This window comes from Ciconia boyciana, chromosome 34 (genome assembly GCF_034638445.1).
Source record: "Ciconia boyciana chromosome 34, ASM3463844v1, whole genome shotgun sequence".
Lineage (NCBI taxonomy): Eukaryota > Metazoa > Chordata > Aves > Ciconiiformes > Ciconiidae > Ciconia > Ciconia boyciana.
In genome coordinates, this window is record NC_132967.1 from 617449 (window position 1) to 637393 (window position 19945).

Consider the following 19945-nt stretch of genomic DNA (forward strand, 5'->3'; position numbering starts at 1 on the left):
GGGAGGGGGGAGCCCAGGCGGCCGGGTCACCCGCTGCGGGGTGACGTCACAGGCTGGGGTGACGTCACGGGCTGGGGGGTGTCCCCCCCCACAGGATTTGGGGGGGGCGGAAATTCCTTCCTCGTTCCCCAAAATCTTGATAAGGGGAAAGGCCCCAAGCGTCCGGGTGCTGCCCCACCCCCACCCCCCCAGCGGACCCGTGTGGGCGGGGGGGAGATTGGGGGGGACCCCCACCCCCCCGAGAGAGAGAGGCGGCCGCAGGATCGGTCCCATAATGGTTTATTGCCTGGAACTGGGAGGACTGGGAGGACTGGGAGGGGAGCCAGGCATCGGGGAGGGAGGGGGTTTGGGGGGTGGGGGTTGGGGTTGGGGGGTGGAATTTGGGGGGGACCCCAGGGACCCAGGAAGAAAAAGCCGCAGGCTCAGGCCCATTAAGATTTATTGCCTGGAACTGGGAGGACTGGGAGGGGAGCCAGGAGGCTGGGGGGCGGATCCAGGCGTTTGGGGGGTCCCAGTCGTTTGGGGGGGTCACAGGCGTTTGGGGGTTCCAGTCGTTTGGGGGTCCCAGGCATTTGGGGGGTCCCAGTCGTTTTGGGGGTTCCAGGCGTTTGGGGGGTTCCAGTCGTTTGAGGGGGTTCCAGGCATTTGGGGGGGGGGTCACAGGCGTTTGGGGGGTTCCAGTCGTTTGGGGGGGTCCCAGGCGTTTGGGGGGGGACCCAGGCATTTTGAGGGGGTCCCAGTCGTTTGGGGGGTCCAGTCGTTTGGGGGGGGTCCCAGGCGTTTGGGGGGTCCCAGGCATTTGGGGTCCCAGGCGTTTGGGGGTTCCAGTCTTTTGGGGGTCCCAGTCGTTTGGGGGGGGTCCCAGGCATTTTGAGGGTCCCAGTCGTTTGGGGGTCCAGTCGTTTGGGGGGTCCCAGGCGTTTGAGGGGACCCAGGCATTTTGAGGGGGTCCCAGTCGTTTGGGGGGGGGGTCCAGTCGTTTGGGGGGGGGGTCCCAGGCGTTTGGGGGGGGTCCCAGGCGTTTGGGGGTTACAGGCGTTTGGGGGGTTCCAGTCGTTTGGGGGGGGTCCCAGTCGTTTGGGGGGTTTCCAGGCGTTTGGGTGGGGTCCCAGGCATTTGGGGGGGTCCCAGTCGTTTGGGGGGTTCAGGCGTTTGGGGGTCCCAGTCGTTTGGGGGGTCACAGGCGTTTGGGGGTTCCAGTCGTTTGGGGGGTCCCAGGCATTTGGGGGGGTCCCAGTCGTTTGGGGGGGGGTCCAGTCGTTTGGGGGTCCCAGGCGTTTGGGGGGGTCCCAGGCATTTGGGGGGGTCCCAGTCGTTTGGGGGTTCCAGGCGTTTGAGGGCTCCCAGGCGTTTGGGGGGTCCCAGTCGTTTGGGGCGGTCCCAGTCGTTTGGGGGTCCCAGGCATTTGGGGGGTCCCAGTCGTTTTGGGGTTCCAGGCGTTTGGGGGTTCCAGTCGTTTGAGGGGGTTCCAGGCATTTGGGGGGGTCACAGGCGTTTGGGGGGTTCCAGTCGTTTGGGGGGTCCCAGGCGTTTGGGGGACCCAGGCATTTTGAGGGGTCCCAGTCGTTTGGGGGTCCAGTCGTTTGGGGGTCCCAGGCGTTTGGGGGTCCCAGGCATTTGGGGGTCCCAGGCGTTTGGGGGTCACAGGCGTTTGGGAGGGTTCCAGTCTTTTGGGGGGTCCCAGTCGTTTGGGGGGGGTCCCAGTCGTTTGGGGGGTCCCAGGCATTTGGGGGGCGTCCCAGTCGTTTTGGGGGTTCCAGGCGTTTGGGGGGTTCCAGTCGTTTGAGGGGTTCCAGGCGTTTGGGGGTTGGGGGGTCCCTGGGGTTTTGGGGTCCCCTGGTTTTTTTTGGGGGGTCTCAGCCCCGCACCGAGACCCCCCCCGCCTGGAAGTGCTGCCGCTCCCAGTCGCTCATGAGGGCGAAGTGGAGGGGGCGGTGGCAGGAGGAGCAGGAGGGGCCCGGGGGGGCCTCGCGGGGGAGCCCCAGGGCCCCCCAGCACTGCGAGAGCCGGTCTGGGGGAGGGGAGAGAGGGGCGTCAGGGGGCTCGGAGACCCCAGAAGCGCCCGGGGACCCCAGTGCGCCGGCGGCCCCGACCCAGGGCCTCCCAGTGGGGCCCCCCGTGTCCCCATCACCCCCATGTCCCCCTGTCCCCCCTGTCCCCCACGTCCCCATCACCCCATGTCCCCCACGTCCCCTTGTCCCCCATGTCCCCCATGTCCCTTCACATCCCCCCACGTCCCCATGTCCCCCCATGTCCCCCACGTCCCCCATCACCCCCACGTCCCCCATGTCCCCCGTGTCCCCATGTCCCCCATATCCTCATCACCCCCATGTCCCCCCACGTCCCCCACATCCCCATCACCCCACGTCCCCCACGTCCCCATGTCCCCCCACGTCCCCCATGTCCCCATGTCCCCCCATGTCCCCCCACATCCCCATCACCCCTATTTGCCCCCACGTCCCCATGTCCCCCATGTCCCCATCACCCCCCACGTCCCCCACGTCCCCACGTCCCCCACATCCCCCATGTCCCCATCACCCCCACGTCCCCCACGTCCCCACGTCCCCGTCCCCATCACCCCCACGTCCCCACGTCCCCCACGTCCCCATCACCCCCACATCCCCCACGTCCCCATGTCCCCACATCCCCATCACCCCACGTCCCCACATCCCCATCACCCCCGTGTCCCCCCACGTCCCCCCACGTCCCCCCACGTCCCCACGTCCCCATCACCCCCGTGTCCCCCACGTCCCCACGTCCCCCACGTCCCCCACGTCCCCATCACCCCACGTCCCCCACGTCCCCCACGTCCCCACGTCCCCCACATCCCCATCACCCCCGTGTCCCCCACGTCCCCCACGTCCCCACGTCCCCCACGTCCCCATCACCCCACGTCCCCCACGTCCCCCACGTCCCCCCACGTCCCCCCCACCCACCAGCCAAATTCTCCATCATGGGGGGGCTGTGATGGGGGGTGGGCGCCAGCCTCAGCACCTCCCGCCCACGGGGGACGGTGGGATGGTTGATGGCCTGGACGTACAACCCGTGCTCCTCCAACAACAGCCGGCTCAGCCGCGTGTTGGCCTCCGCGTCGCCCACCTGCACCCCAAAACACGTTACGTACCCCCAAATCTATCCTCACCCCCCCCCCCCCATATTTCTAACCCCCCTCCCCAATTTACCAGTACGGGGACGATGTGGCTGGGACACGGCAGGACGGGCAACCCTCGATCCTTCAGCAGCAAGCGGAGGTGCTTGGCGTGACGTTGGTGGGTCCGTCGGAGCACCCCGCCTTCGGGACCCCCCAAAACCCGCAGGGACGCCAAGGCCCCCGCCGCCACCGCCGGCGGCAAGGCCGTGGTGAAGATAAAACCGGCACCCAAAGATCGGACGGCGTCGACCAAGGCGGAGCTGCCGGCGATGTAGCCCCCCACCGCGCCCACCGCCTTTCCTGGGGGGGGGGGGATGGGGGAAATGGGGGGGTCAGGGAGCCCCCAAAACCCTCAGGGACCCCCATAACCCCCCTGCACCCGCTCGTGCATCCCTATAGACTTCCCCGTACCCCTATAGGCTCTTCTGCATCCCCACAGACCCCCTGTACCCCCCCGCACCCCCTGCACCCCCACAGACCCCCTGTAGCCCCCGCACCCCCACAGACCCCCTGTAGCCCCCGCACCCCCACAGACCCCTATGGACCTCCAAGGACCCCTATGGACCCCCCTGCACCCCTATAGATCCACCTACACCCCCATGGACCCCCTCTGCATCCCCAAAGACCCCCTACACCCCTATAGACCTCCCTGGAACCCCATAAAACCCCCTGCACCCCTATAGACTCCCCTGGACCCCCATAGACCCCTCTGCACCCCTATAGACCCCTTGTACCCCACAGACCCCTATGGACCCCAAAACTCTCATGCACCCCTTGCACCTCTATAGACCCCTATGGACCTCCAAGGACCTCTATAGACCCCCTGCACCCCCATAGACCCCCCTGCACCCCTATAGACCCCCTTGTACCCCACAGACCCCTATGGACCCCAAAACTCCCACGAACCCCCTGCACCCCCAAACCCCCCACCTTCCCTGGGGTGTCCCCCAGATCCAGGACCCTCCAGGGGGGACTTATGGGGGGCGCAGGCACCCCAAAACCCCTCCATACACCCCAAATTCCTCCTCCAGGGGGGACTTATGGGGGGCGCAGGCACCCCAAAACCCCTCCCTACACCCCCAAACCCCCACCCCCCCCCAATTCCTCCTCCAGGGGGGACTTGGGTGGGGTGCAAACACCCAAAACCCCTCCATACACCCCAAATTTCTCCTCCAGTGGGGACTTACGGGGCGCAGGCACCCAAAACCCCTCCATACACCCCAAAACCCCTATGCACCCCAAATTCCTCCTCCAGGGGGGGACTTATGGGGGCGCAGGCACCCAAAACCCCTCCCTACACCCCAAAACCCCATGCACCCCAAATTCCTCCTCCAGGGGGACTTACGGGGCGCAGGCACCCCAAAATCCTCCCCTACACCCCAAATTTCTCCTCCAGTGGGGACTTATGGGGCGCAGGCACCCCAAAACCCTCCATACACCCCAAACCCCTCCCTACACCCCAAAACCCCCACGCACCCCAAATTCCTCCTCCAGTGGGGACTTACGGGGGGCGCAGGCACCCCAAAATCCCTCCCCACACCCCAAAACCCCCACGCACCCCAAATTCCTCCTCCAGGGGACTTATGGGGTGCAGGCACCCCAAACCCCTCCCTACACCCCAAAACCCCCACGCACCCCAAATTCCTTCTCCAGTGGGGACTTATGGGGGGCGCAGGCACCCCCAAACCCCCCCCTACACCCCAAAACCCCACGCACCCCAAATTTCTCCTCCAGTGGGGACTTACGGGGGGCGCAGGCACCCCAAACCCCCTCCCTACACCCCAAAACCCCCATGCACCCCAAATTCCTTCTCCAGGGGGGACTTATGGGGAGCACAGGCACCCCAAAACCCCTCCATACACCCCAAAACCCCTATGCACCCCAAATTCCTCCTCCTGTGGGGACTTATGGGGCGCAGGCACCCCAAAACCCTCCCTACACCCCAAATTCCTCCTCCAGGGGGACTTATGGGGCGTGCAGGCACCCCAAAACCCCTCCATACACCCCAAAACCCCCACGCACCCCAAATTCCTCCTCCAGGGGGACTTATGGGGTGCAGGCACCCAAAACCCCCTCCTACACCCCAAAACCCCCACGCACCCCAAATTCCTCCTCCAGGGGGGACTTATGGGGGTGCAGGCACCCCAAAACCCCTCCCTACACCCCAAAACCCCACGCACCCCAAATTCCTCCTCCAGGGGACTTATGGGGTGTGCAGGCACCCAAAACCCCTCCATACACCCTAAAACCCCACGCACCCCAAATTCCTCCTCCAGGGGACTTGGGTGGGGTGCAAGGCACCCAAAACCCCTCCATACACCCCAAATTTCTCCTCCAGTGGGGACTTATGAGGTGCAGGCACCCAAAACCCTCCATACACCCCAAAACCCCCACGCACCCCAAATTCCTCCTCCAGGGGGACTTATGGGGGCAGGCACCCCAAAACCCCTCCCTACACCCCAAATTTCTCCTCCAGTGGGGACTTATGGGGGCGCATGAGCACCCAAAACCCCTCCATACACCCCAAAACCCCTCCCTACACCCCAAAACCCCCACGCACCCCAAATTCCTCCTCCAGTGGGGACTTACGGGGGCACAGGCACCCCAAAATCCCTCCACACACCCCAAAACCCCCACGCACCCCAAATTCCTCCTCCAGTGGGGACTTATGGGGCATGCAGGCACCCCAAAACCCCTCCATACACCCCAAAAACCCCATGCACCCCAAATTCCTTCTCCAGGGGGACTTATGGGGGCACAGGCACCCAAAACCCCTCCCTACACCCCAAAACCCCTATGCACCCCAAATTCCTCCTCCAGTGAGGACTTATGGGGGGCGCAGGCACCCCAAAACCCCTCCCTACACCCCAAATTCCTCCTCCAGGGGGGACTTATGGGGGGCGCAGGCACCCAAAACCCCTCCCTACACCCCAAAACCCCCATGCACCCCAAATTCCTCCTCCAGGGGGGACTTATGGGGGCACAGGCACCCAAAACCCCTCCCTACACCCCAAAACCCCCATGCACCCCAAATTCCTCCTCCAGGGGGACTTATGGGGGCATGCAGGCACCCCAAAACCCCTCCCTACACCCCAAAACCCCCACGCACCCCAAATTCCTCCTCCAGGGGGGACTTGGGTGGGGTGCAGGCACCCCAAAACCCCTCCATACACCCCAAATTTCTCCTCCAGTGGGGACTTACGGGGCGCAGGCACCCCAAAACCCTCCCTACACCCCAAAACCCCTATGCACCCCAAATTCCTCCTCCAGGGGGGACTTATGGGGGGCGCAGGCACCCCAAAATCCCTCCCTACACCCCAAATTTCTCCTCCAGTGGGGACTTATGGGGGGCGCAGGCACCCCAAAACCCCTCCATACACCCCAAAACCCCTCCCTACACCCCAAAACCCCCACGCACCCCAAATTCCTCCTCCAGTGGGGACTTACGGGGGGCGCAGGCACCCCAAAATCCCTCCACACACCCCAAAACCCCCACGCACCCCAAATTCCTCCTCCAGGGGGGACTTATGGGGCATGCAGGCACCCCAAAACCCCTCCCTACACCCCAAAACCCCCATGCACCCCAAAATCCTTCTCCAGGGGGACTTATGGGGGCACAGGCACCCCAAAACCCCTCCCTACACCCCAAATTCCTCCTCCAGGGGGACTTATGGGGCGTGCAGGCACCCCAAAACCCCTCCATACACCCCAAAACCCCTCCCTACACCCCAAATTCCTCCTCCAGGGGGACTTATGGGGGCTCAGGCACCCCAAAACCCCTCCCTACACCCCAAAACCCCCATGCACCCCAAATTCCTCCTCCAGGGGGGGACTTATGGGGCGTGCAGGCACCCCAAAACCCTCCATACACCCCAAAACCCCTCCATACACCCCAAATTCCTCCTCCAGGGGGACTTATGGGGCGTGCAGGCACCCCAAAACCCCTCCATACACCCCAAAACCCCCACGCACCCCAAATTCCTCCTCCAGGGGGACTTATGGGGGCTCAGGCACCCAAAACCCCTCCCTACACCCCAAAACCCCCACGCACCGCAAATTCGCCCTCCAGGGGGGACTTATGGGGGGCGCAGGCACCCCAAAACCCCTCCATACACCCCAAAACCCCCATGCACCCCAAATTCCTCCTCCAGGGGGACTTACGGGGCGCAGGCACCCAAAATCCCTCCCTACACCCCAAATTTCTCCTCCAGTGGGGACTTATGGGGCGCAGGCACCCCAAAACCCTCCATACACCCCAAAACCCTCCCTACACCCCAAAACCCCCACGCACCCCAAATTCCTCCTCCAGTGGGGACTTACGGGGGCGCAGGCACCCAAAATCCCTCCACACACCCCAAAACCCCACGCACCCCAAATTCCTCCTCCAGTGGGGACTTATGGGGCATGCAGGCACCCCAAAACCCCTCCCTACACCCCAAAACCCCCATGCACCCCAAATTCCTTCTCCAGGGGGACTTATGGGGGCACAGGCACCAAAACCCCTCCATACACCCCAAAACCCCTATGCACCCCAAATTCCTCCTCCTGTGGGGACTTATGGGGGCACCAGGCACCCAAAACCCCTCCCTACACCCCAAATTCCTCCTCCAGTGGGGACTTATGGGGGGCGCAGGCACCCCAAAACCCCTCCATACACCCCAAAACCCCATGCACCCCAAATTCCTTCTCCAGGGGGACTTATGGGGGCACAGGCACCCCAAAACCCCTCCATACACCCCAAAACCCTATGCACCCCAAATTCCTCCTCCTGTGGGGACTTATGGGGGCACAGGCACCCCAAAACCCTCCCTACACCCCAAATTCCTCCTCCAGGGGGACTTATGGGGCGTGCAGGCACCCCAAAACCCTCCCTACACCCCAAAACCCCATGCACCCCAAATTCCTCCTCCAGGGGACTTATGGGGGCGCAGGCACCCCAAAACCCTCCCTACACCCCAAAACCCCCATGCACCCCAAATTCCTCCTCCAGGGGGACTTATGGGGGCGCAGGCACCCAAAACCCCTCCCTACACCCCAAAACCCCCACGCACCCCAAATTCCTCCTCCAGGGACTTGGGTGGGGTGCAGGCACCCCAAAACCCTCCATACACCCCAAATTTCTCCTCCAGTGGGGACTTACGGGGGCGCAGGCACCCCAAAACCCCTCCCTACACCCCAAAACCCTATGCACCCCAAATTCCTCCTCCAGGGGACTTATGGGGGCGCAGGCACCCAAAACCCTCCCTACACCCCAAAACCCCCACGCACCCCAAATTCCTCCTCCAGGGGGGACTTATGGGGTGTGCAGGCACCCAAAACCCCTCCATACACCCTAAAACCCCACGCACCCCAAATTCCTCCTCCAGGGGACTTGGGTGGGGTGCAAACACCCAAAACCCCTCCATACACCCCAAATTTCTCCTCCAGTGGGGACTTATGGGGTGCAGGCACCCAAAACCCTCCATACACCCCAAAACCCCACGCACCCCAAATTCCTCCTCCAGGGGGACTTATGGGGCGCAGGCACCCAAAACCCCTCCCTACACCCCAAATTTCTCCTCCAGTGGGGACTTATGGGGCGCAGGCACCCAAAACCCCTCCATACACCCCAAAACCCCTCCCTACACCCCAAAACCCCACGCACCCCAAATTCCTCCTCCAGTGGGGACTTACGGGCGCAGGCACCCAAAATCCCTCCACACACCCCAAAACCCCACGCACCCCAAATTCCTCCTCCAGTGGGGACTTATGGGCATGCAGGCACCCAAAACCCTCCCTACACCCCAAAACCCCATGCACCCCAAATTCCTTCTCCAGGGGGACTTATGGGGGCACAGGCACCCAAAACCCTCCATACACCCCAAAACCCCTATGCACCCCAAATTCCTCCTCCTGTGGGGACTTATGGGGGGCGCAGGCACCCCAAAACCCCTCCCTACACCCCAAATTCCTCCTCCAGGGGGGACTTATGGGGCGTGCAGGCACCCCAAAACCCCTCCCTACACCCCAAAACCCCCACGCACCCCAAATTCCTCCTCCAGGGGGACTTATGGGCGCAGGCACTCAAAACCCTCTCCATACACCCCAAAACCCCTCCCTACACCCCAAACCCCCCAAATCCCCCTTTTCAACCCCATCAAGGGCCTTTCCCACCCCCAGAGGTCTCAGCCCCCTTCCCCCCCGCCAAATTTTGGGGGCTCACCCAGGGTGCCGGAGACGACGTCGACCTTGTGCATCACCCCGTCGCGCTCGGCGATGCCGGCCCCCCGCGCCCCATAGAGCCCCACGGCGTGGACCTCGTCCACGAAGGTCAGGGCCCCGTGGGAGTGGGCCACGTCGCAGAGCTCTTCCAGGGGGGCGATGGAGCCTGGAGGGGCGAGAAAGTGGGGTGCGGGAGGTAACCCCAGAGCTGGGGGGTTTGCGGGGGATACGGGGGGATTTGGGGGGGAATTGGGGGGATTGGGGGATTTGAGGGGATTGGGGGATACGGAGGGGTACCCGCCATCCCAGGGGGATTTGGGGGATTTGGGGGATATGGGGGATTGGGGGATTTGGGGTGATTGGGGGATACGGAGTGGTACCCGCCGTCCCAGGGGATTTGGGGGATTTTGGGGGATTTGGGGGAATTGGGGGATTTGGGGGATTTGAGGGGATTGGGGGGATACGGAGGGTACCCGCCGTCCCAGGGGATTTGGGGGATTTTGGGGGATATGGGGGATTGGGGGATTTGGGGGCGATTGGGGGGATACGGAGTGGTACCTGCCGTCCCGGGGGATACGGGGGATTTGGGGGAGTTGGGGGATTGGGGGATTTGAGGGGGATTGGGGGGATACGGAGGGTACCCGCCATCCCAGGGGATTTGGGGGACATGGGGGATTGGGGGATCTCGGGGGATTTGGGGGATACGGAGTGGTACCCGCCATCGCGGGGGGATTTGGGGGATTTGGGGGGAATGGGGGAATCTCGGGGATTTGGGGGATTTGAGGGGGATTGGAGGATACGGAGGGGTACCCGCCATTGCGGGGGGATTTGGGGGATTTGGGGGATACAGGGGGATTGGGGGATCTCAGGGGGATTTGGGGCGACTGGGGGGATACGGAGTGGTACCCGCTGTCCCGGGGGATACGGGGGATTTGGGGAAGTTGGGGGGATTTGGGGGATACGGAGAGGTACCCGCCGTCCCAGGGGATTTGGGGGGATTGGGGGATCTCGGGGATTTGGGGGGTTTGGGGGGATATGGAGTGGTACCCGCCATCGTGGGGGTTTGGGGGATACGGAGGGGTACCTGCCATTGCGGGGGGATTTGGGGGATTTGGGGGATACGGGGATTGGGGATCTCGGGGGATCTGGGGGATTTGGGAGGGATTTGGGGGATACAGAGTGGTACGCGCCATCCCGGGGGGGTTTGGGGGATTTGGGGGATGCGGGGGATTGGGGGATACGGAGTGGTACCCTCCGTCCCGGGGGTTTGGGGGGGGGATATGGCCTGGGAACTCCAGGAGATTTTGGGGGTCTCAGGAGGCTTTGGAGAACCCCAAGAGGCTTTGGGGGGGGGGTCTCAGGAGAATTCGGGGGGTCTCAGGAGGTTTTGGGGTCCCAGGAGGTTTTGGGGGAACCCAAGAGGTTTGGGGGGTCTCAGGAGGTTTTGGAGAACCCCAAGAGGTTTGGGGGTCTCAGGAGGTTTTGGAGAACCCCAAGATGTTTGGGGGGGATCTCAGGAGGTTTTGGAGAACCCCAAGAGATTTGGGGGGATCTCAGGAGGTTTTGGAGAACCCCAAGAGGTTTGGGGGGGTCTCAGGAGGTTTTGGAGAACCTCAACAGGTTTGGGGGGGTCTCAGGAGGTTTTGGAGAACCCCAAGAGGTTTGGGGGGTCTCAGGAGGTTTTGGAGAACCTCAACAGGTTTGGGGGGGTCTCAGGAGGTTTTGGGGGGAACCCAAGAGGTTTGGGGGGTTCTCAGGAGGTTTTGAAGAACCCCAAGAGATTTGGGGGGGTCTCAGGAGGTTTTGGAGAACCTCAACAGGTTTGGGGAGGTCTCAGGAGGTTTTGGGGGGAACCCAAGAGGTTTGGGGCGGTCTCAGGAGGTTTTGGAGAACCCCAAGAGATTTGGGGGGGTCTCAGGAGGTTTTGGAGAACCTCAACAGGTTTGGGGGGATCTCAGGAGGTTTTGGGGGGAACCCAAGAGGTTTGGGGGGGTCTCAAGAGGTTTTGGAGAACCCCAAGAGATTTGGGGGGATCTCAGGAGGTTTTGGAGAACCCCAAGAGATTTGGGGGGATCTCAGGAGGTTTTGGAGAACCTCAACAGGTTTGGGGGGGTCTCAGGAGGTTTTGGGGGTATCCCAGGGGTTCCGGTTGGTTTTAGGGGTGCTCCACTGACCATCCATGGAGTGAACGGACTCGAAGGCGACGATCTTGGGGATCCCGGGGGGGCTGCGCCCCAAAAGCTGATCCAGGTGCTGGGGGTCGTTGTGACGGAAGACGTGTTTGGGGACCCGGCTGCGTAGGATGCCCTGGATCATGGAGGCGTGGTTCCCCTCGTCCGAAAACACCTCGCAACCTATGGGGGGGACACCCAGGCACCCAGGTGGGGGACCCCAACATCCAGGATGCACCCCCACCCACCCCAACCCCATCCATGAGCCCCCCCAAAATGTCTGAGCATCCTCCAACCCTCTGGAAGACCCTCCAAGGAGTGGACCAGGAGGTCTCAGGAGGTTTTGGGGTGTCCCAGCAGGTTTTGAGGGGTCTCGGGAGGTTTTGAGGAACCTCAAGAGGTTTTGGGGGGGCTCTCAGGAGGTTTTGAGGGGTCTCGGGAGGTTTTGAGGAACCTCAAGAGGTTTTGGGGGGGCTCTCAGGAGGTTTTGAGGGGTCTCAGGAGGTTTTGAGGAACCTCAAGAGGTTTTGGGGGGCTCTCAGGAGGTTTTGAGGGGTCTCGGGAGGTTTTGAGGAACCTCAGGAGGTTGTGGGGGGGCTCTCAGGAGGTTTTGAGGGGTCTCGGGAGGTTTTGAGGAACCTCAAGAGGTTTTGGGGTGTCCCAGCAGGTTTTGAGGGGTCTCGGGAGGTTTTGAGGAACCTCAAGAGGTTTTGGGGGGGCTCTCAGGAGGTTTTGAGGCATCTTGGGAGGTTTTGAGGAACCTCAAGAGGTTTTGGGGGGCTCTCAGGAGGTTTTGAGGGGTCTCGGGAGGTTTTGAGGAACGTCAAGAGGTTTTGGGGGGCTCTCAGGAGGTTTTTTGGGGTCCCAAGAGGTTTTGAGGGGCTCCCAGGGGGTTTGGGGGGGCTCCCAAGAGCTTTTTTGGGGATCTCAGGAGGTTTTGGAGAACCTCAAGAGGTTTGGAGGAACCCAGGAGCTTTGGGGAGCTCCCAAGAGGTTTTTTGGGGTCCCAGGAGGTTTTTTGGGTTCCCAGGAGTTTTTTTGAGGTCCCCAGAGGTTTTGAGGGTCCCATGAGGTTTTGAGGGGCTCCCAGGAGGTTTGGGGGGCTCCCAGGAGGTTTTTTGGGGTCCCAGGAGGTTTTTTGGGGTCCCAGGAGGTTTTGAGGGGCTCCCAGGAGGTTTTGAGGGGGCTCCCAAGAGCTTTTTTGGGGATCTCAGGAGGTTTTGGAGAACCTCAAGAGGTTTTGAGGAACCCAGGAGCTTTGGGGAGCTCCCAAGAGGTTTTTTTGGGGTCCCAAGAGATTTTTTTGGGTTCCCAGGAGTTTTTATGGGCTCCCAAGAGGTTTTTTGGGGTCCCCCGAGTTTTGGGGGTCCCCCATACCTGGTAGGATTCTCGCCAGGGTGGCCAGGGCGGTGTCGTTGGCGGCGAAGCAGGAGGAGAAGAGGGCGGCGCGGGGCTTTCGGTGCAGCCGGGCCAGCGCCCGCTCCAGCGCCCCGTGCAGCGGCGACGTCCCCCCGATATTGCGGGTACCCCCGGCCCCCAAACCGTGGGCCCCCAACGCCGCCCTGTGGGAACCCAGTGGTGTTGGGGGGGGTACTGGGGGCACTGGGAGGGACTGGGGGGGCAGGGGGGTTTAGGGTTCCCTGGGGGATCGGGGAGATTTGGGGGATTTGGGGGATTTGCATCACCCGGGGGTTTAGGGGCCTAGGGGTATTTGAGATTCGAGGGGGATTTTTGGGGTCCCTGGGGTATTTGGGGTCCTGGGGTATTTGGGGGTCCCGAGAGGTTCTTGGGGTCCCCTGGGGTATTTGGGGTCCCAGGGGGTATTTGTGGGGGTCCCAGGAGGTATTTGGGGGGTCCCGAGAGGTTCTTGGGGTCCCCCGGGGGGTATCATGGGGTCCCAGGGGTATCTGGGGGTCCCAGGGGGCATTTGGGGTCCGGAGAGGTTATTGGGGTCCCCAGGGGGATTTGGGGTCCCAGGGGGCATTTGGGGGTCTCGAGAGGTTCTTGGGGTCCCCGGGGGTATTTGGGGTCCCAGGGGGTATTAGGGGGTCCCGAGGGGTTATTGGGGTCCCCAGGGGAGGATTTGGGGTCCCAGGGGATATTTGGGGGGTCCCGGGGGCACTGGGGTGTTTTGGGGTCCCGAGGGATATTTGGGGGCACTGGGGGTACTTGGGGGTCCAAGGGGGTATTTGGGGGTCCTGAGAGGTTCTTGGGGTCCCCAGGGGGATTTGGGGGTCCCAGGGGTTATTAGGGGGTCCCGAGAGGTTATTGGGGTCCCCTGGAGGTATTGGGGGCACGGGGGTATTTGGGGGCACGGGGGTATTGGAGTCCCGGGGGGTATTTGGGGCCTGGGGGGCCCTGGGGGTTTGGGGTCCCGGGGTTTGGGGGACCCTGGGGGTTTTGGGGTCCCGGGGGGTTTGGGGGACCCTGGGGGTTTTGGGGTCCCGGGGGGTTTGGGGGTGCGGGCCTGGCAGCTCGGAGGACATCGGGGTGCCGGCTCATGCCCAGGTAGTCATTGGAGCAGCAGAGCTGGAGGGGGCGGGGGACCCCGAAATTCCCAAGGGGGGGGCGTCCGCCCTGCGCCCCACGGCCGTGAACACCCGGTAAGTGTGGGTGCGGCGCAGCCCCGCCAGGCGCCCCCCAAAAACCGCCTCGTAGGGGAAGGCGTCCTCTGCGGAAGAAAGGGGGGGGACCCCCAAGTCATGGTGGGGCACCCCAAAACCCCCCCACCCCCATCGTACCCCAAAACCCCCCGGTGCACCCCAACCCCCCTCCCCGCCGCTGCCTCCCCGCTATGGGACCCATAGGCCCCCCGAACCTGCCCCTGGCACCCCCCAGGATCCCTTCTCGGCCCAGGGCACCCCAAATCCTTCTGCACCCCTATAGGCACCCTATAGCCCCCATATTTACCCCACAGGCGTGTGAGCCCTATATCCCTCCTAGAGCCCCCCAGACCTTCCCGCCCCCGTATAACCCCTATACCCCCAACACCCCTATACCCCCCAGCCCCCCAATCACCCCCAGCCCTCAAACTCCCCTATACCCCCCAGCCCCCCAAATCACCCCCAGCCCCCTCAAACTCCCCTATACCCCCCAGCCCTCTTACTCTCTATACTGACCCTATACCCCCCAACCCCCTATATCCCCCCTAGACCCCCTCAGCCCTTCCTGCCCCCGTATAACCCCTATACCCCCAACACCCCTATACCCCCCAGCCCCCCCAATCACTCCCAGCCCCCTCAAACTCCCCCTATACTCCCCCAGCCCTCTTACTCCCCTATACTGACCCTATACCCCCAACCCCCTATATCCCCCCCAGACCCCCCTCTCCCTGCCCCCCTGCATGGCCCCTATACCCCCCAACACCCCCTATACCCCCAGCCCCCAATCGCCCCCAACCCCCTCAAACTCCCCTATACCCCCCAGCCCCTCTTACCCCTATACTGACCCTATACCCCCCCAACCCCCTATATCCCTCCTAGACCCCCCATATGACCCCTATACCCCTCATATACCCCCAAGAGTCCCCCCAGCCCCCCAATCACCCCCAACCCCCTCAAACTCTCCCCATACCCCCCCAGCCCCTCTTACTCCCCCTATACTGACCCTATACCCCCCAACCCCCTATATCCCCCCAGAGCCCCCCCAGCCCCCTCCCTGCCCCCCTGCATGGCCCCATATACCCCCCAACACTCCCTATACCCCCCAGCCCCCAAATCACCCCCAGCCCCCTCAAACCTCCCCCCCATACCCCCCTCAGCCCCTCTTACTCCCCTATACTGACCCTATACCCCCCCAACCCCCTATATCCCCCTAGACCCCCCAGCCCTTCCCTGCCCCCCTGTATGGCCCCTATACCCCCAACACCCCTATACCCCCAGCCCCCAAATCACCCCCAGCCCCCTCAAACTCCCCCACCCCCCCAGCCCCTCTTACTCCCCTATACTGACCCTATACCCCCCCAACCCCCTATATCCCCCCTAGACCCCCCCATATGACCCCTATACCCCCTATACCCCCAAGAGTCTATACCCCCCAGCCCCCCCAATCACCCCCAGCCCCTCAAACTCCCCCTATACCCCCCAGCCCCTCTTACTCCCCCTATACTGACCCTATACCCTCCCAACCCCCTATATCCTCCTAGACCCCCCCATATGACCCCTATACCTCTATATACCCCCCAAGAGTCCCCCCCAGCCCCCCAATCACCCCCAGCCCCCTCAAACTCCCCTCATACCCCCCAGCCCTCTTACTCCCCTATACTGACCCCATACCCCCCAACCCCCTTATATCCCCCTAGAGCCCCCCAGCCCTCCCTGACCCCTATGGCCCTCATATACCCCCAACACCCCCCCCCCAGCCCCCCCAAATCACCCCCAGCCCTCAAACTCCCCCATACCCCCCCAGCCCCTCTTACCCCCTATACTGACCCTATACCCCCCCAACCCCTATATCCCCCTAGAGCCCCCCCCAGCCCTCCCTGCCCCCCGTATGGCCCCTATACCCCCAACACCCCCCTATACCCCCCAGCCCCCCCAAATCACCCCCAGCCCTCAAACTCCCCCCATACCCCCCAGCCCCTCTTACTCCCCTATACTGACCCTATACCCCCCAACCCCCTATATCCCTCCTAGACCCCCCCATATGACCCCTATACCCCCTATATACCCCCAAGAGTCCCCCCAGCCCCCCAAATCACCCCCAACCCTCAAACTCCCCCTATACCCCCCAGCCCCTCTTACTCCCCCTATACTGACCCTATACCCCCCAACCCCCTATATCCCCCCCTAGACCCCCCCCATATGACCCCTATACCCTCTCTATATACCCCCCAAGAGTCCCCCCAGCCCCCCAATCACCCCCAGCCCCTCAAACTCCCCCCATACCCCCCAGCCCCTCTTACTTCCCTATACTGACCCTATACCCCCCCAACCCCCTATATCCCCCCTAGACCCCCCAGCCCCAGTCCCCCCCGCCCCCAATCACCCCCAGTATGGCCCCTATACCCCTCTATACCCTATACCCCCGAGCCCCCCCAGGCCCCCTCATGTCTGGGCAGGTTCTCTCCGGCCGCTGCTCGGGGCTCTCCTGGGGGGTCTCGTCCAGCTCCAGCAGCCACTCCAGGGGGGCTGCAATTTGGGGGGGGGTCAAAGGTCACCTGAAGCCCTGGGTACCCCCAGAATGGGTGATTTGGGGGGGGCAGGGGGGGTCCCCCCAAAGTTCTTTACCTGGTTCGGGGCGGGCGACGTCCTCCTGCATTTCGGGGCGGCGCGGTGGACGAAAAGGGGTCCCCCCCCAAGGTCCATGAAGGGCAGTGGGTCCCCATCGAGGGGTCTGGGCGTTATTTGGGTCCCCCCGGCACCCCAAAATCCCCCAGTGCTCCCCAAATACCCCCACGACCACAAAATACCCCAGGGCCCCCCAAGCCCCCCGGCACCCCAAAATCCCCAGGGCCCCCAAGCCCCCCGGCACCCCAAAACCCCCAGTGCCCCCAAATCCCCCGGACCCCAAAAACCCCAGGGCCCCCAAATCCCCCCGGGACCCCAATTACCCCCAGTGCCCCCAAATCCCCCCGGGACCCCAATTACCCCCAGTGCCCCCCAAATACCCTCCGGGACCCCAATTATCCCTCAGTGCCCCCCAAATGCCCCCCGGGCCCCAAAACCCCCAGTGCCCCCCAAATCCCCCGGGACCCCAAAATCCCCAGTGCCCCCCAAATACCCCCGGGACCCCAAAACCCCCAGGGCCCCCCAAATCCCCCTCGGACCCCAATTACCCCCAGGGGCCCCCAAATCCCCCGGGACCGCAATTACCCCCAGTGCCCCCAAATCCCCCCGGGACCCCAAAACCCCAGGGCCCCCAAATCCCCCTGGGACCCCAATTACCCCCAGTGCCCCCTCAAATGCCCCCGGAACCCCAAAAAACCCCCCAGTGCCCCCCAAATACCCCCCGGGACCCCAATTATCCCCCAGTGCCCCCAAATGCCCCCCCGGGACCCCAATTACCCCAGTGCCCCCAAATACCCCCCGGGACCCCAAAACCCCCAGGGCCCCCCAAATCCCCCTGGGACCCCAATTACCCCCAGTGCCCCCAAATCCCCCTGGAACCCCAAAACCCCCAGGGCCCCCAAATCCCCCTGGGACCCCAATTACCCCCAGTGCCCCCCAAATCCCCCCGGAACCCCAAACCCCCAGGGCCCCCCAAATCCCCCCGGGACCCCAAAACCCCCAGGGCCCCCAAATCCCCCTGGGACCCCAAAAACCCCAGTGCCCCCAAATCCCCCGGGACCCCAATTATCCCCCAGTGCCCCCAAATACCCCCTGAGACCCCAAAACCCCCAGGGCCCCCAAATCCCCCCTGGGACCCCAATTACCCCAGTGCCCCCCAAATACCCCCGGGACCCCAAAACCCCAGGGCCCCCAAATCCCCCGGGACCCCAATTACCCCCAGTGCCCCCCAAATGCCCCCCCGGACCCCAAAACCCCCAGTGCCCCCAAATCCCCCTGGGACCCCAAAACCCCCAGGGCCCCCAAATCCCCCTCGGACCCCAAAACCCCCAGGGCCCCAAATCCCCCTGGGACCGCAATTACCCCCCAGTGCCCCCCAAATACCCCCGAGACCCCAAAACCCCCAGGGCCCCCCAAATCCCCCTGGGACCCCAATTACCCCCAGTGCCCCCCAAATCCCCCGGAACCCCAAAACCCCCAGGGCCCCCAAATCCCCCTGGGACCCCAAAAACCCCCAAGGCCCCCCCAAATACCCCCCTATAATTTTTTTTTGGGGGGGGTCCCCCAATACCTGCATGGGAGCGGGGGGGCATGGTGGCCACGGCTCGCGCTAGCCAGGGGTGACGAGCCAGCACGGGGCAGCGCAGGAGGGCGGCCATGGTGCTGGGGGGAAGAGGAAGGGGTTTGGGGGTGCCCCCCCCCCAAAACCCCTCCTCCCCTCCCCACCCCTAATCAGCCTCACCCAGGCACCTGGGTGCCCTTTGGGGTGGGGGGTGGGGTGGGTCCCCCCAGCCTGGGCCTTATCGGGGCCCAACACCCGGTGCTGGCCGCACCCCGTGACACCCCCATGGGGGGGGAGGGGGGGACCCAGGGTCTGGCACCCATGGATCCACCCCCCTCACTTGGGGGTCACCAGCCCCCTAAAAACCCCACACAGCGGACCCAGGCGTCTGGCACCTATAGATCCCACACCCCCCCCAAATCACTTGGGGGTCCCCAAAATCCCCACAGGGGACCCAGGCGTCTGGGCCCCATAGATTCCACACCCCCTGCCCCACTTGGGGTCCCCAGCCCCAAAACCCCACACAGGGGACTCTGGTGTCTGGGCCCCATAGATCCTACACCCCCAACTCACTTGGGGTCACCAGCCCCAACCTCCCCCAGGGGACCCAGAAGTCCAGACCCCATAGATCCCACCCCCCCCGACCTGCTTGGGGGTCACCAGCCCCCTAAAATCCCCACACAGGGGACCCAGGCATCTGGCACCCATGGTTCCCACACCCCCAACTCACTTGGGGTCCCCAGCCCCCCAAAAACCCCACACAGGGGACCCAGGTGTCCGGGCCCCATAGATTCCACTCCCCCCAACTCACTTGTGGGTCGCCAGCCCCAAAACCCCACACAGGGGACCCAGGCGTCTGGGCCCCATAGATCCCACCCCCCGCCGACCCACTTGGGGTCCCCAGCCCCAAACCCCCACAGGGGACCCAGGCGTCCAGGCCCCACTGCCCCCCACCCCCGACCCACCTGGGGTCCCCAGCCCCCAACCACCCCCAGCTGACCCCAGCCCCACAGACCTGTTGACCTGCACTGAGGACGAACAACCAGCACTGGGGCACCCCAAACTGGGCCCCCAAACCCCGATAAGGCCCTGGGGCGGGGCGGGTGGGGCAGGGCACCACACCCAGAGGCTCCTCCCACCGCAGCCGCCCCTGGGGAGTCAGTGTTGGGTTCCCCCCACCCCCCACCCTCAGCCCCTCCCCAATCCCCACAGCCCCCCCAAACCCCAGCACACCCCCACCTGGCCCTTTAAGGAGGGGCGGAGCTTAGCGGATGGGCGCGGCCAACAGGGTTGTGGGCGGGGGCGACCGCTGAGTGGCAGCTTCAGGGGCGGGGCTAGGCAGGCGGAGGCGGGGCGGTGGCTCGAAGCGGGTGTGGGCGGGGCTCGGAGAGGAGCCGGGGCGGGGCTCGGGGAGGGGCGTGGTTTGGGGAGGGGGGCGTGGTTTGGAGGCGGGGGCGTGGCCTGGCGGGCGGGCGGGCGGTGGGAGCGGGGCCATGTTCGCCCGCGGGTCCCGGCGTTGGCGATCGGCGCGATCCGTGAGGGGCCCGGGGGTCCGGGGTCCCTGAGGGGCTGGGGGGTCCTGGGGCGGGAGGGCCCTGAGGGAGGGCTGAGGGGCGGGAGGCCGTGCGGTGGG

General features: G+C 64.2%; 1 protein-coding gene across 1 annotated transcript; it reads right to left on the bottom strand.

The window, feature by feature from the left end:
- Window positions 1-1815: 1815 nt before the first annotated feature.
- LOC140645489 (5-aminolevulinate synthase, erythroid-specific, mitochondrial-like) lies at window positions 1816-19379 on the bottom strand. Its single transcript, XM_072848917.1, is given in 12 exon segments — window positions 1816-2011; window positions 2937-3099; window positions 3183-3451; window positions 9354-9518; window positions 11527-11706; window positions 12901-13085; window positions 13991-14066; window positions 14069-14194; window positions 16555-16652; window positions 16752-16857; window positions 18322-18413; window positions 19328-19379. Coding segments are annotated over 11 exon segments (1611 nt in total). The 5' UTR covers window positions 18410-18413; window positions 19328-19379; the 3' UTR covers window positions 1816-1856.
- Between the last annotated feature and the right edge of the window lie 566 nt (window positions 19380-19945).